General features: G+C 35.0%; 1 protein-coding gene across 9 annotated transcripts in view; it reads left to right on the top strand.

Annotated features, from left to right (window-relative positions):
* EXOC1 (exocyst complex component 1) overlaps positions 1-16,392 on the top strand; it is a 62,002-nt gene that overhangs the window by 6,278 nt on the left and 39,332 nt on the right. For 5 of the 9 annotated variants that reach the window (XM_058722535.1, XM_058722533.1, XM_058722532.1 and 2 more), the window contains exons 3-8: positions 4,555-4,685; positions 7,738-7,897; positions 10,764-10,784; positions 12,302-12,489; positions 15,003-15,230; positions 15,442-15,574. In XM_058722535.1, the coding sequence (XP_058578518.1) occupies positions 4,555-4,685; positions 7,738-7,897; positions 10,764-10,784; positions 12,302-12,489; positions 15,003-15,230; positions 15,442-15,574 (861 nt within the window). Of the gene's footprint in view, positions 1-4,554; positions 4,686-7,737; positions 7,898-10,763; positions 10,785-12,301; positions 12,490-15,002; positions 15,231-15,441; positions 15,575-16,392 lie in introns of those variants that run through there. The other 4 variants (XM_058722537.1, XM_058722534.1, XM_058722531.1 and 1 more) reach the window with 2 other exon arrangements.

Below are 16,392 nucleotides of genomic sequence, written 5' to 3'. Positions count from 1 at the left end.
TGTCCTTTTACTAATTTGTACAAGTTCTATATATTTACTGATTTTATGTTGGTTATATGCATTCCAGTTTGTGCTTTGTGTATTAGCTTTTTATGATGCCTTTTAATGAAATTTCTAAGTTTAGTAAAATCAAATCAATCTGATCCTTTATGGCTTCTGCTTTTGTTTAAAAATTTTTTCAGTGTTTTTGAGAAAGAGAGACAGACAGAGCACAGGCAGGGGGAAGGGGGAGAGAGGGGGAGACACAAAATCCGAAGCAGGCTCCAGGCTCTGAGTTGTCAGCAGAGAGTCCAACATGGGGCTTGAACCCGGAAATTGTGAGATCATGACCTGAGCTGAAGTTGGATGCTTAACCAACTGAGCCACCCAAGTACCCCTCAAATATAAGTGTTTGAAATATACATATATATAGTATACATACATACACACTTCCCTGGAGTAATAAAAGTATTCTCCTACACTGTATTTTAAGATTTTTATAATTTTGGGGCACCTGGGTGGCTCAGTTGGTTAAGCGTCCGACTTCGGCTCAGGTCATGATTTCACAGTTGATGAGTTCGAGCCCCGCGTCGGACTCTGTACTGACAGCTCAGAGCCTGGATCCTGCTTTGGATCTGTGTCTCCCTCTCTCTGCCCCTCCCTGCTCACACTCTCTCTCTCAAACATAAACATTAAACAAAATTAAAATTTTTATAATTTTGCCCCTCATGTTTTAGTTTTTAATTTACCTGTGTCCGTGTTTGTAGTGATGAATGTGAGTGTGCCTATTTCTGGGTTCTCTTTTATATCTGGTTTTTATTTTGTCTTGTTTTGATTGTTTATTTTTCCACTTATTTTAGAATCAATTTGATAAGTTCCAGATTTTGTTGGGATTTTAATTAGAATTGTTTTGAATATGTTGTTCAGTTCGAAGAGAACTTGCACTTTCATAATATTGAGTTATTTTGTCAATGGACAGGGTGCAGTTCTCCATTTATCTAGGTCTTCTTAATGCCTTTCAGTAAGTTTTAGAGTTTTAAAAATTCTTTTTTTAATGTTTATTTATTTTTGAGAGGGAGAGAGAGTGAAAACAGGGGAGAGGCAGAGAGAGGGAGACACAGAATTTAAGGCAGGCTGGTTCTGAGCTTGACAGCCTGACGCAGGGCTTGAACTCACGAACTGCAAGATCAGACCTGAGCTGAAGTGAGATGCTTAACTGACTGAGCCACCCAGGCGCCCTAGTTTTAGAGTTTTAAAAGGCTTTCAATAAGTTGTATAGTTTTAAATGTTTTTCACCTATGTTGTATTTATTCCTAGATTTTTTGATACGATCATAAATAATAATTTATTAGCATTAATATATTTTTGAAGTTTATTTTGAGAGAGAGAGAGAGAGAGTGAGCATGCACATATGAGCAGGGAAGAGGCAGATAGAGGGTGAGAGAATCCCAAGCAGGCTCCATGCTGTCAGCCCCAACTCCGGGCTGGATCTCCCAAATTACGAGACCATGACCTGAGCCAAAATCCAAGAGTCGGATTCTTAACTGACTGAGACATCCAGGCACCCCAGCATTAATACATTTTTAAGACTTTAATTTTTTAGAGCAGTTTTAGGTTTACAACAAAATTGAGGAAGGAGGTACACACATTTCCCTATACCCCCTGCCCCCACATATGTTTGGCTTCCCCCTTTATCAATACCACTGGCAACATTGGCAATAACTTGTTACCAAGAATGAAGCTACATTGACACATTATAATCACTCAAAGACCATAGTTTCCCTTAGGGTTCACTCTTGATGTACATTGTATGGGTTTGGACAAATGTACAATGGCATGTATCCACCATTGTAATGTCACAGAGTATTTTCACTGCCCTAAAAATCCTGTGTGTTCTGCCTGTTCATCTCTCCCCCAGCCCCTACCCTTTCCAACCAGTGTTCTTTTTACTGTTTGCATGGCTTTGCCTTTTCTAGAATGTCATATAGTTGGAATCAGATACTATTTAGCCTGCTCAGATTGGCTTCTTTTATTTAGTAGTATGCATTTACATTTCTTTTCATGGCTTGATAGCTCATTTCTTTTTAGCACTGAATAATATTCCATTCCTGAGTGTACCAGTTTATTTATCTACTCACCTACTGAAGGATATCTTGACTGTCAATTTGACAATTATGAATAAAGCTACTATAAACACCCATGTGTGGATTTTTGCATGGACATAAGTTTTCAACTCCTTTGGGTAAATACCAGGGAGTATGATTGCTAGATCATATGGTAAGAATGTGTTTAGTTCTGTAAGAAACCACCAAACTCTCTACCAAAGGGGCTGTACTATTTTGCAGTCCCACCAGCAATGTTTGAAAGTTGTTCCACATTTTTGTCAGCATTTGGTGTTGTCAGGTTCTAGAATTTGGCCATACTAATAGGTGTGTAGTGGTACCTCGTTGTTTTAATTTGCATTGCCTTGATGAAATATGGTGTTGAGTATCTTTTCATATGCTTATTAGTTATCTGTATATCTTCTTTGGGGAAGTGTCTGTTAAGGTCTTTGGCCATTTTTTAATCTGTTTTTTGTTTTGTTTTGTTTTCTTGTCAAGTTTTAAGAGTCCTTTGTATATTTTGGATAACATTCCTTTATTAGATGTGTCTTTGGCAATTTTTTTTTTTTTTTTGTAGTCTGTGGCTTGTCTTCTAATTATCTTGATGTTGTCTTTTGCAGAGCAGAAGCTTTTAATTTTATTGAACATTAATACATTTTAAAAATCATTTATTGTTAGCATCTAGAAATAATTGGTTCTTTATGTGGATTTCTATATCTATCAATCTTGCTAAACTTTCTTATTAATTCTAATAATTTGTCCATAGACTCTTTGTAGTGATATTTTCTTCCTTCCTTTATAGTCTTTATATTTTTTATTTATTTTTGTTACTTTTGTCTGCTGGTTAGGACCATCAATACAGTGATCTCAAAGGGATTATCATATATGATAATTGTGGTTTTTTTGTAGCTATCCTTGACGGTACTAGGGAAGTTCCCTTCTATTCTTGACTTCTTACTTTTTTTCTTTTTGATTTTTTATCATGAATGGGTGTTCAGTTTTATCAAATGCTTTTTCAAATCATTGAGATTATCGTATACTTTTCTTCCTTAATTTGTTAGTGTGGTGAGTAATGGTACTTGGTTTTTCAAATAATAAATTGAGTTATTGGAGTAACCTAACTCAGTGATGATGTACTATATGCCATCTATTATAGCATATATTATTTTTTTATGCACCACTAAAAAATGCTGCAATATTACTTCGATTGTTAAGACATATTCTGATTTCAGAGATGTTAAAATGTGGGAAAAAATGTACATCTCACACTTGGTAAAATATTCTTTTGTATGTGCCCCTGGATTAAGCTTGCCAATGCAGTATTTATTCATAATTATTTGTACATTTGTAGTTATAAGATTTTTCACCCATGTTCATTAGTGACATGGTCTTGTGATTTTCTTTTGTATACTGTCTTTGGCCTTGCAACCAAAGTCATAAGGTAAGTTGGGAGTGTTCCCTTGTTTTTTGTACAGTGGAATAGTTATGTGCATTTGGAATGTTTCCTTGGAAAGCTTGGCAAAAGATACCAGTAAAACTGTGTTAGACTAAGTTTTGGGGGAGAGATTTTTCACTTCACTTTCTTTAGTGGTTGTAGATTTTGTATTCTTAAGTCATTTTTGGTAATTTACATTTTTTAGAGATTTAACCACTTCATCTAAATTTTTTAGTGTATTGGTATTCACTCCAATCCATCCAGTATTCTGCTGCTAGAGTAATTTTTAGAAACAAGTTAGAGCATGTCATTTCCCCAATTAAAATCCTCTAAGAGCACCCCTACAACCTCAGATAAAGGTCCTTTGTGATGTGAACTTTCATCTTTTTTGGTAACTTTGTTTCCATCCACTTTATTACATGTATAATCCATACTGAAGTACTTACTGTTCTCTGAATCGGTGTTATGCTCTTTCAAGCCCCTTTGGCTTTATGTATGGCAGTCATTCTTTAGAGCTTTTTTTCTTTAAAAAGTTTATTCATTTATTTTGAAAGAGAGAGAGTGAGCACATGTGTGCAGAAGGGGCAGAAAGAGAGAGAGAAAGAGAGAGAATCCCAAGCAGGCTCTGCACTATAAGCATAGAGCCCGATGTGGGACTCAAACTCATAAACCGTGAGATCATGACCTGAGCCGAAATCAAGAGTTGGATGCTTAACTGACTGAGCCACCCAGGCACCCCTAGGACTCTTTTTATCTACCTCATACTCTTCCTTCAAAACTGGTCTGAAGCTTTACTTCTCAAGGAATCTGCCTCTCTCTGACCCTGTCGTCTGAGATTTAGATGTTCCTTTGATACTTTGTGCATCCCTCAGTCATAGCATGTGTTAGGAAATACTACTCCTAACTGGTTTAACATAATATATAATACTGGCTTAGTATCATGTACAGGTACCTGACAACTATATTTGCAATGAGTAAATGAATGGATGAAGAATAAGTGAGTGACTATTTCTAGTGAAGGTATGTTTTACTTAACAGTGACAACTGAACGCCCCGTGCAGGTGAAGATGGTCAAAGTCAAGAAATCCGACAAAGGAGATTTCTACAAAAGGCAGATTGCTTGGGCCCTTCGAGACCTTGCTGTGGTAGATGCCAAGGATGCTATTAAAGTACGTTTTTCTTAGTTCTTTGACCTGTGTTCAGAAAGTGTCTTTCATCTTATAGTATTATGTCTTCTAAGATGACCTACACTTCTTGTTTTGTGACCCTCTGCCCTACCAACTAAGCCGGAATTAGTTTAAAATGTATCATTAAATCTTTCATTTCCCACACCCCAGTCTCAAGCAACTAAAATAAAAACGTATGTATGTTTCATTGTTTTTACTTTTTTTGAGCTACAATTATGTTTGTGCACAAGTTATGTAAACTGGAGCAAAATAACTAGGTGTTTCTATATTTAGATTAGATTATAGATTTATATAGATTTATATAGATTATATATTTAGTATAAAGTCCATATATAAGTACACCTTTTAAAGTGTCGTGTGAGTGGGTTTTTAAAAACCTTCATTGTTTTGGTAAAACTTAGTTCAAAATGGTGTATAATACTATAACCAAAGTGAATCTTTCTTAGTCTTCACAAATTAATGTAAAATCATCATCTGAGGCAACCAGGCTGGCCTTTTGAGACCATGTTTTCATATTTGTGGCTCAAGTAGAGGAAGCAATAGTGAGTTAAACACCTTATTTTAAGGAACTTAAAGACTAAGATATAAGAATGTAAATATTACACTTCTCACTTAAGCCACACTCAAACTTTAAGAAAGTTGAATAAGGTGACAGTCATGTGAAAGGACCACATTTATTTCCGACAAGTCAAGGCTTTTCACAGCAATACCCTTTTTTCAAAGAAACCAAGCGGAGCTCTTCTGGTTAAGTTAGGTTTTCCTTCCTCCTCAGCCTCTCTAACCTTGCCCCTCATCTTCCTCTGCAACCAAAGGCACCTCCAGGGATCTGGGAAATGTTTTGTGATGGGCTGATAGCAAGGCTTACATTAATGTAATTTCAGATGCCCTTTGATTTAACCCTTCCAGTCTCACACATTTATTTTTAAAAGGTCCAGAGATATAAAAGCTACCTCCGTAGAGTAATCCAATAAAATAAAAGTCTGACTTTGTCCTTATCCTGGGACAGACTTCTGGGGAACTAAAAGCTGGACAAAATGACAGGCAGTTGAGTCAGGTGCAAAATACTTTTTAAATGAAGCAAAAACAATTTCAGGGGAGCTTCATGTATCTAAAATATGCAATTCAGAATTCAGATTTCTAACATATGTAGAGAATGCCTTTCTATAAGTATTTTAGGCACAGTGGGCCATTGCTTTATCCCTAAGGGGCACCCAAAACACTTCAATAAACTAATAAATTCTGTTACCATGGGAAAAGATCAAGAGTAGAGACTTTTTTGGTAGGTTTCTGGTTAAGAGAAAATACTGTAAGGGCTTTTTAGAAATGCGTCTTTATTAAAGAGGCTTTTTCCTTCAATAGTTTTGCACTTTATAACCCCATTGACTTGCATAATTCACTAACATTGCTGATGCTTATTTGAATGCTTTCTCACAGCTGATGCCTCATTGCTCGCTTTCTTAATGGATTTTTTTTTTCATTTTATGTAGGCACCTTGGCGTGTGTACACTATATATGGATATAAAACATAAAATTTTTATACATAGCCTAACATTAGCCATTTAGTGTCACACATTGATTTGTGTGAGTGTTGCCACTGGAGCACTCAGCTTCTTTTATGGCATTATGGGAAATATTCCCAGGGAAGAGATCATTTCCCATCAAGTTTTGGATTAGTTGCCAATACTCTTAGGTTTTTTTATAAGTAATAATGCAATTACCTCTTCATTATAAATGCCAATTTTTTATCTTTTGATGCTCCAATTCTGCTTATTGATCTAATTAGTAGTTCCATGCTTCCATAATTCTATTGTTGTACCAGCTCAAGTCCTGATACCTAAATTATCCCAAGTTTTCACAGTGAAACTGATATAACTTCACTTACCTTTTAGGCATTTATTTACATTTTGTCCTTCCGTAAATAACACTTTGAATTAATTGAATATTTTATTATCTTCTCGTAGAACATTAAGAACATTTGAATCTATTTTTTAATTCCTTGGATGTGAAGAACAGCATACATCCATATGTTTTCATCTTTTATACGACAGGTGATTCTACATTCAAGGGAGAAATAGTAGCCTGGTATGAAGTCACTGCTGCAATGAGGCTTAAGAAATAGAGAGAGCATGGTGCACTTCTCTCACAAGAGTTGAGTTTCTTTGTCATTCGAAAGAACTTCCAGGCCAACCAGAACTTTTTATTTTTGAGGCACCTTTAATTATTCTCTATTTTCAAAATTGAGAACTGAATCAGTCCATGCTTTTCATCTCATTTGTTCTCAGAAACCACACTGGGATGTAGATTGTACTTTTTCTCACATGTTGTGTATATAGAAGATATATTCTTTACGAAGGATTTAGTGTCAAATTACAGTTATGAATAATAGTGCATTATCAAAGCATAGGTATGACTCTAAAACCCCATAGGCAATTTAAAAAGAAAAATTATGACCACATCAAAATTGGAGACCATTGTCACCTCATAGACTAGGAAGCTGGGACACAGAGCTTTACCATCTTAAACATCCACTCATAGGGGCGCCTGGGTGGCGCAGTCGGTTAAGCGTCCGACTTCAGCCAGGTCACGATCTCGCGGTCCGTGAGTTCGAGCCCCGCGTCAGGCTCTGGGTTGATGGCTCGGAGCCTGGAGCCTGTTTCCGATTCTGTGTCTCCCTCTCTCTCTGCCCCTTCCCCGTTCATGCTCTGTCTCTCTCTGTCCCAAAATAAATAAAAAACGTTGAAAAAAAAAAATTAAAAAAAAAAAACATCCACTCATATACTTCAGGGGCATAGGAAGGAAATTACTAAAACACTGTGTTGTTTTTTTTATCCAGCTTCTTTTGGGAGGTAAACAAAGTTTTTCCTATAAATTGAATTCTCTGAATCATTCTCTGTAAGTCACTTGGCTGATTTTTAATGGTGATTTTTTTTCTTTAAGAACAGCTTCAGCTTTTCATTTTATTGAATGTCAATTTTATAATAATGAAAAAGGGATATGACCAAAAAACAATATCTTTTGTATATTTTTATTTCAGGAAAATCCTGAATTTGATTTACATTTTGAAAAAATATATAAATGGGTTGCCAGCAGCACTGCTGAAAAGAATGCATTTATTTCATGCATTTGGAAATTGAATCAGCGATATCTCCGGAAGAAAATTGATTTTGTCAATGTTAGCTCACAGCTCTTGGAAGGTAAAGTGAAATAAAAATGTATATGTAAAATCAAGTATATCTACAAGTGTATATATAATTTGACATTACTCAAAATTATTAGAACACTGATTTACCTTATTGCGAAGGAAATGAAAAATAACTTTTCTTATTGCATAAGTGATACTTATTCATTATAGAAATTGATACATTAACTAAATAAAAATCACTTATAAACTTAATCCTCAGAGATAACTGCTGTTAGCGTTTTGTTAGTCTTCTAATGTTTTTTCTATGCATGTTTAAAAACACTTTTAAAATAAGGAAATTCACATTGTTTTCTAACATACTTTTTTTTATAATGAACATTTTTCATGTTATTAAATACATTATTTTTAGTGGTACCATAGTATTCCATTTCATGGATATACCATAATTTATTTAATCATTTATTTTAAAATTTCCAAATGTTGCTTACTTTAAACAGCTTTGACATGAATATCCTTGTAGCTGTATTTTTGTGCAGAGTGTACTTATAGTAATCAAGAACACAACTTGAGTCAGACTGATTGGGCTTAAATCCTGGTTTTGTTACTTACCAATTATGTGACCTTAGGTTATTCTATGTTTCAATTTTCTTTATCTCAGAAATAGAGATAGTAATAGTATCCTCCCTGTAGTGTTGTTGTGAGGACTGAGTGACTTAACATATGAACATGATGAGAACAATGTGAGGTATATAGTAAGTGCTCAATAAATAGTAGCTATTATTATTATATTATCAGGGTAAAATTCTTAGACATGAGTTAAATAGGATATTTTTGATCAGTGTTTCTTCAGGGATGTTACTATGGATTATTTTGTGTTATAAGACAAAAACTCTACTGTTACGTATTAAAAGTGTACAGTAAGATTTTATTATTTTAAAATTTCTTTCATAAAGACATAAACATTGTAAGAACATGGTTCTCTATGCTTTGGGGATACAATTTGTGTTGTATTCTTTATCTCAAAGAAAGCAGTTGAAATAACAGCCAGTATGCAGGTCAAAGTTGTTTCTCCTCTTTATTGATGGAAAAACAGATTTATCCTGCATAATATATATATTAGAAAGAATATTTAGATTTGTCCTAAGCTATATATTAGCATTTTAAAATAGGACCTTCATTCTGTTTGGTTGAAACATCTGAAGTAGCCAATATTCAACCATTTTGACCTATTAAAAACAGCAGCTTCAGATGCTTCAAACTGTTCATTTACTTAGCCACTTGCCTCTGTCTTTTCCCTATTCTGTTTTACTTCTTCCTTTTCTGTTTGACTGTGGATATTTCCTCTGAAATATAGTACTGTATTCTTTCCCAACATTTAGTAATTAGTAAGCCCGTTACTGGTTTCAGGTTTGATGCTTGAAACTGGCAGAGGCAAGTCACATCTGTTAGGTCTTGTGCTACGCCCACCAGTAGGGCCCCTGTGTAGGAGCCGGCAGGGCTGGCATCTCACCAACATTAGACCCCAGTGTCTTGGCAGTTGAGTATGTTGAGGGAATGACCATCAAGAAATAGATGGTAATTTTTCATTCCTTGAATAGTGGTTTAATTTGTTTTGAGTGGCATTTATTTATTTATTTAGCCATTTCAGGTTGAACAATTTGATGAGGGAATGATTTCTATTCTGTTTTTAATTGTTGTGTATCTCCAGGAGTTATTCATTGCCTACGATGTGTTTTAAACCAATACATTTCATTGAGGCAATGGTATGGGAAAATATGTATGCTACCTGGTTTCCCTTATTAAGAAATATTACCATAATCAGTGAGAAGAATATTGCTGTTTTTTAGAACGAAGTGTCTAGCTTTTAAAAAAAAAAAGAAAGGCATTTAATTTTTTAGGGCCTAAAACAGTGTAGACATTTTCATATTTATAAAAGTTATCCCTAATTCAGATCAGTTTTAGGAATACTGTGAAGACCCTTAAGGATCTCATTTTGAAAATCATTTCCTGTAAACCAATTAACTGTTGCTTTGGTTTAGTGGAGTTCAGAAAATATCTTTTATTAATGTTTGCACACTTGTTTTAATGTTTTAAAGAATTTTTAAATCATAGCCGTTGATTCCCATTAAAATAATAAATGTGTCTAAGCTTTGGATGATATTAGAAAACAAATAAGAAATTATCACCATCTACTTTTAAGAGATAAATAATCATCCAAGTAAGATTTCATTGTGAATTCTAGCAGTGTCGACTTTAGTGGTTTTTTTATTGGTGACAATCGAACGTTTATGCTAGCAAGTGGGGCTTCTCAGCAGAAGGTTTTTAAAGGAGGATTTTGTTAGCAGTTGAAGTAGAGTCAAGTTTTTGTTGGCTTTTTCTTTTTCATTATTATAACCAGATTTTTTTAAAAAATCTTTGACTTGAATCCTGAAAAGCCAGTTTGAACTGATATCTCATGTGGTTTTTTAAAAAATTGTTCTAATCTCGTCTTTTCTAACAGTGTTTTATGACTAATCTATTGTGAGGGAATGTCTGGGTAAAGTTTTTGGGCCTTGAGTGAAAATAACTAGACTAAATGCATGAGTCACAGCTGACCTAAAAATAATTCCCAGGAAATGATCTATTTCCCAGTTTTCTCCAAGGACTAGTCAGTGCTATGTCTTAAAAGAAAGAAAATAGATAAATTTATTTTTAGTCATTATCAGAAAAATAATGAGGGAATTAACTCTGGAAATTTAGCTTCTATGGATCTTTTCACTTTGTAGTTGATTTGGACATTGTCTTTTAAACTTCAAGGTATCAGAAGTTCAAATGAAATATGGGTAGTATTTAAAAATTTTAAACCTGTATACTTTTCTACCCAGCTAATATTCTTTGCTTACTTTCCTCTGCTTTTTTCATACCTTTTTACTCTCCAGAACTGCCTAAAGTTACAGAAGGTGCGTAACACCTTTTCTTCTTATTCTATTCCATATATTTTTACTACTTGCCATTGTTATGTACTGTTGTTTGCATATTTTATGAAATTGTGCATAGGGACAAGTTTATTACCACAAAATCCATATAGTAATAAAATTAATGATAGGATTCATTATTGACCTCCAAAGGACTATTTCATGGAAGAGAAAAATGCTTCTGAAGCCGTTATGATCACTTAAAATATTTGTTTATTTTAAATATCCACTTGTGTAAGGAGCTGTACAGAATGATTTGGGCAGTTCCTGCCCCCTAGTGGCTAATAAACTGTCAGATATGACAATTTAGCATTTCTACAGTGAACTAAAATGGACTTGTTCAGAGGACAAGGAGCTAAGTGATGCCTGTCTGAAGAACTTATATACTGTAATCTGTAATTGCCTGTACCAAAAGTTTTATTCCCCTCCTTTTTTTTTTTCTGGGACATTATCTAAGTCTGCCAAATTATTTTTCTTAGGAGTAAATCATTTATTACTTTGAATTGGTTGTTTTTTTCTAGAACAAATTAACATATGCCAAGTCATGCTGAATATAAATATTCATTTTCATACAAAATAATGAATATTTAAAGTGTCCAGAGGTTGTGATTTAAATTGTGTCCCGTTAAGTTTATGAAAATCAGTAGCTTTATTTAGAGTTTTATTTGAGAAGTAAAAAAAAATTTTTTTTTCACTTTACCTCTCCTGACCTCAAGCTTTACGTAAAATTCCACTAGCTGACTGTATTTTGTCAAAAAATTGAATTAGAACATTTATCCAGAAGACATCTCACATTTCACCTCTTGGTCTTTTGTTAAGACATGAAGACCATTTAAATTTTTGTAATTTCAAATAGCCATATTATTGTTGCTCTTGTTCCTACAGACTTGTTGAGAATGTTTTTATACCTGATCTTTAGAAATTTTATCAATGCATATGAAAATTTTTTAAACAAAGAAAAGGAAAATTCAGTTAATATTTTCAGTACCCAAAATGTGAATGCATTTTTCATTTCAATTAAAATTTATTTGAAAAAAAAAAATAATAAGGACAAAAAGAACAGAAGAAAAATGTTACCCAGGGGAAAAAAAGGAAAGGAAATTTTTTTTTATGTGTCCTATATTCATAATCATTGTTTTATTAGTGCAACAACCACCTCACATAGGAAAAATAGATTGGGCACATGTTTTGTTTCTGGTTTTGTATTTATTTTTTTTAGTTTAATTATATTTGGGGAAATTGTACTAAAGCCTGTTCTAACACTTACAAGTGAGTGAATTAGACTGCATGCTTTGTATTTGTTATAATAATTGTTATAGTAAACATTATATTAACATATGCAGTCTTTCATAAAAATAAGAGGTTTTTTTTAATATTCTAAATCATTTTTTCCTATTTTTCAGCCATTAAATGTGACCTGTGCTTATAACTGACTATAAGTACCATGTTACTGTCCTTCCTACTTTTTTACTACTTAATTTTTTATTTTTACCCTTTTAAAGAATCTGTTCCAAGTGGAGAAAATCAGAGTGTGACAGGAGGTGATGAAGAAGTAGTAGATGTTTACCAAGAGTTAAATGCAAGAGAAGAGCAGGATATTGAAATAATGATGGAAGGCTGTGAATGTGCAATCTCTAATGCTGAGGCCTTTGCAGAAAGGTTGTCCAGAGAGCTACAGGTGCTAGATGGGGTAAGACTTTTTTACAGTCTGTGAGTGAATGATGTGTAGTGGATTGAGAAGACTGGGGATGTTCAAATTCTACTGCCTTAGTACTTAAGCCTTTATAATGTGATTATTGCCATCTTTCTCTGTAAGCACATTACCAGATGCCATGTGTCTCACTGTTCTTGTTCAAAAGACAGAAGCATTCCTATTAGTCAGGCTAGTGAAGGTAGTTGGCTGAGGTTCAGGATTTGGGGGTGGCTCTTGACATGAAGTGATGGAAGTAAAAAGTAGCCAACCAGAAACAACTTGGGGGTTGCTTCCCCCCAGTCTCTGAAACACCACAGAACAGTCCAGTGCAAAAGAGTAGCATTTTTGTGGTTTGGAAAAAAAATAGGTACAAATTAGAAATAGAAAAATTAGGGGCACATGGGTGGCTCAGTCGGTTGAGCATCGGACTTCAGCTCAGGTCATGATCTCACAGTTCACGAGTTCAAGCCTCGCATCAGGCTCTGTGCTGACAGCTCAGAGCCTGGATGGAGCCTGCTTTGGATTCTGTGTCTCTGCTGCCACTCATGTTCTCTCTCAAAAATAAATAAACATTAAAAAAAAAAATAGAAAAATTAGGTTAAGATAAATCATTTACCCAAAAGGAGCAGAATAAGTGTAGTGAAAACAAGAGAGCCAGGGAAAAAGGGTGTTTGGCTGCTCTGCTAAAATGTTTTAGGATAGCTCTTTTTAATTTGCATGCATGGTTTCTGAGTCAATAAACTAAATGCGCATCTTTAGAAAGTAAGGAGCTAAAAGATATAGCTAAAAATAACACCACTAATGTGAGAAAAATCTAACAGAAGACCATGTGGTATTTTTTGTTTTGTGTACACAAAGTAAGCATTTAAGAAAAACCCTCAGAGAATGAGGAATATTTTAAAAGCTTAAAGAATTTGGGCATTTTATATATGAAAGGTACAAAATTTATGAGATTACATGAATAGTCCAAGTTTATAAAATTCACCTGAAGCAAAGCCTAGAAGAAACTTCAAGATGTTAAAGTGGAAATTGTCCTGGACAGGTTCAAGCCCCAGGTCTGCTACTTAAGAGATATATTCGATGGCTCTGTACTCTGCTGACTCTTACAGTTGGGCTGTACTTATAGTTGAATTATTATGAATAGCTTATAAAATAATATGTGTGAAATTACAACATATCAACTGTGGAATGAAATTCTTTTCATCCTTGTCCAAGTTTTTTGCTCATACCATGTTACCTGCTTTCTTAATGTGGCTTGGTGGTTTATGTTTTTTCTTTTTTTTTTCTTTTTGTAATGTTTGTTTATTTTTGAGAGACAGAACATGAGTGGGGAAGGGGCAGAGAGAGAGAGGGAGACACAGAATCCAAAGCAGGCTCCAGTCTCTGAGCTGTCAGCACAGAGCCCAACGCGGGGCTCAAACTCACAAGCCGTGAGATTATGACCTGAGCCGAAGTTGGACGCTTAAACTGACAGCCACCCAGGCGCCCCTGGGTTTTATTTTCTAATTAATATTGCATATATGTTCCAAGTTATCATATTGTTTCCAATTTTATTTTGGATTTGACAGCTTCCATATTTCAAGAAATTTAGAATCAATTAGTCAGAATCACTTAGAAAACAATGATAAGGGGATGGTGGTTTGTTATTGTTTTGCCCAGGGAAAAAAATATACAGTAGTTGCAAATGAAAGAGAAAAGAGGGGCGCCTGGGTTGCTCAGTCAGTCAAGCAGCCCACTTCAGCTCAGGTCATGATCTCACAGCTCGAAGGCTCATGAGTTCAAGCCCCACGTTGGGCTCTGTGCTGACACCTCAGAGCCTGGAGCCTGCTTCCGATTCTGTGTCTCCCTCTCTCTCTCTGCCCCTACCCTGCTTGCTCTCTGGCTCTCTGTCTCTCTCAAAAATAAATAAACATTTTTAAAAAATTTAAAAAAAAAAAGAAAGAGAAAAGAAAGACGATAGAAGGAGCTATCTTATGGATATATAGTCTCTGGTCATGTGGTCTTATGGTTGTGGCTCTTCCACATTCTGTAAGTACTAATTGTACTATAGTTATAGATTAGTTCTGTGTATCCTCCAAAGACTGGTATACCACTGCTACCCTCTTGACCAAGGTATTACACAGGTGATTATGCTTTTTTTTTTTTTTTTTTAGCATTTTACAAAAATGTTAAGAAGTATAGAAAATTTAGATAGTGGAATTGGAAGAAGTGTCAGAACTGGGAATATATCAGCACTGATGATACATTGTGGGACAGAACCCTACTTGTGAAATCTGGGGAAATATAAAATACTGAGGCATGGTTCCTAACCTTGATAGAGAGGCAAGTGTATCTTCTTGAAATACTGTGTAAAACGTAGAACATAGTCTTAAAGTGATAAACTAAAATAAATGCATAGATATATACCAATCTGTGTTACTCAGTTGTCAAAGGGATTTAGAAATATTTCATCTTAACGCTTCTTTTATACGTTCAAATAATAAGAGTTACTTTTGTTTTTCACTTTGTAGGCTAACATCCAATCAATCATGGCCTCTGAAAAGCAAGTGAACATCCTGATGAAGTTGCTGGATGAGGCTTTAAAGGAGGTAGATCAGATTGAATTGAAACTGAGCAGTTATGAGGAAATGCTCCAAAGCGTAAAAGAACAAATGGATCAGATCTCTGAAAGCAACCACCTAATTCATCTTAGTAACACTAATAATGTAAAACTCCTGTCTGAAATAGAGTTTCTGGTGGTAAGTATGTTTGTAGATTGCCACCACCAACAAAACAAAAAATCTAATGATAATATATAAAACCCATTTGTAAAAATTTTCTAATTTCTAATTTCCTTGTGAGAATAGGATTTAAAATAATTCCAAAGACTTTATGATAGGATTGAATAGCATCTTACCTATAAATTTCCCAAAATTACATGTGCAGATGGTACATTTATATATATTCCAGAACCACATGGACTTAGCCAAAGGTCATATAAAGGCCCTTCAGGAAGGAGATCTTGCTTCCTCCAGAGGCATTGAGGCCTGCACCAATGCCGCAGATGCCCTTCTACAGTGCATGAATGTAGCTCTTCGACCAGGTAATGTTCATTAGAAATGACAAAATCTGACCAAGAATCTGAGACTAAGCCTGTAACTTGGTATAAAGTTTTGACAAGAAATACACGAGGCAAGTGGTTTAGGGTGACTTTAGTATTAGCTCCTCAAACAAGCTTCCCTTATTTCCAAATATGTTTCTGTTGGTACCAAAAACTTTTTCATTTCAGTTCCTCTGACCATCAAGGACTCTAGTTAACACATGATTTTTCTTTAGTACAGTCTGTAGAAGCTAGCACAAAGTAGATACTTTGATTAGACCAGAGAGCATGAGGTTTTGCTAAACCAGTGGCTCCAAAACTTCAGTTTGCCTCAGAATCATGGAGAGGGCTTGTTAAAACACATATTACCAGGCCTCATCCCCGGATTCAGTAAGTCTCGGCGAAAGCCTTAGATTCCACATTTCCAACAGTTCCCCGATGATGCTTGGAGAACCACTGTGTTATATTTTTTTCTCTTGCTTACTTTTCTTTATAAAGCATACAAATAAACCAATAAAACTTTGGGTTCTTCAAAACTGCAATTCAGATACTATTATAAATGTGTTCATTGATGGGGCACCTGGGGCTCAGTTGGTTGAGCGTCCCACTCTTTGGGCTCATGTCATGATTCCAGAGTCATGAGATCAGGCCCCACGTCGGGCTCTGCACCAAGCATGGAGCCTACCTAAGACTCTCTCTCTTTCCCTCTGCCCCTCTCCCCAGCTCACACTTGAGCTGTCTCTCTTTCTCTCTCTCTAAAATAAAAAAAAATTTTTTAAGAAAATTTTTAAAAAATGTATTCGTTGGAGATCAGAGAAATC

Source organism: Neofelis nebulosa, chromosome 3 (assembly GCF_028018385.1).
Source record: "Neofelis nebulosa isolate mNeoNeb1 chromosome 3, mNeoNeb1.pri, whole genome shotgun sequence".
In the NCBI taxonomy this organism is placed as follows: Eukaryota; Metazoa; Chordata; class Mammalia; order Carnivora; family Felidae; genus Neofelis; species Neofelis nebulosa.
Note: the sequence above shows the minus strand (reverse complement) of the source record. Positions and strands in the feature narration are given on the sequence as shown.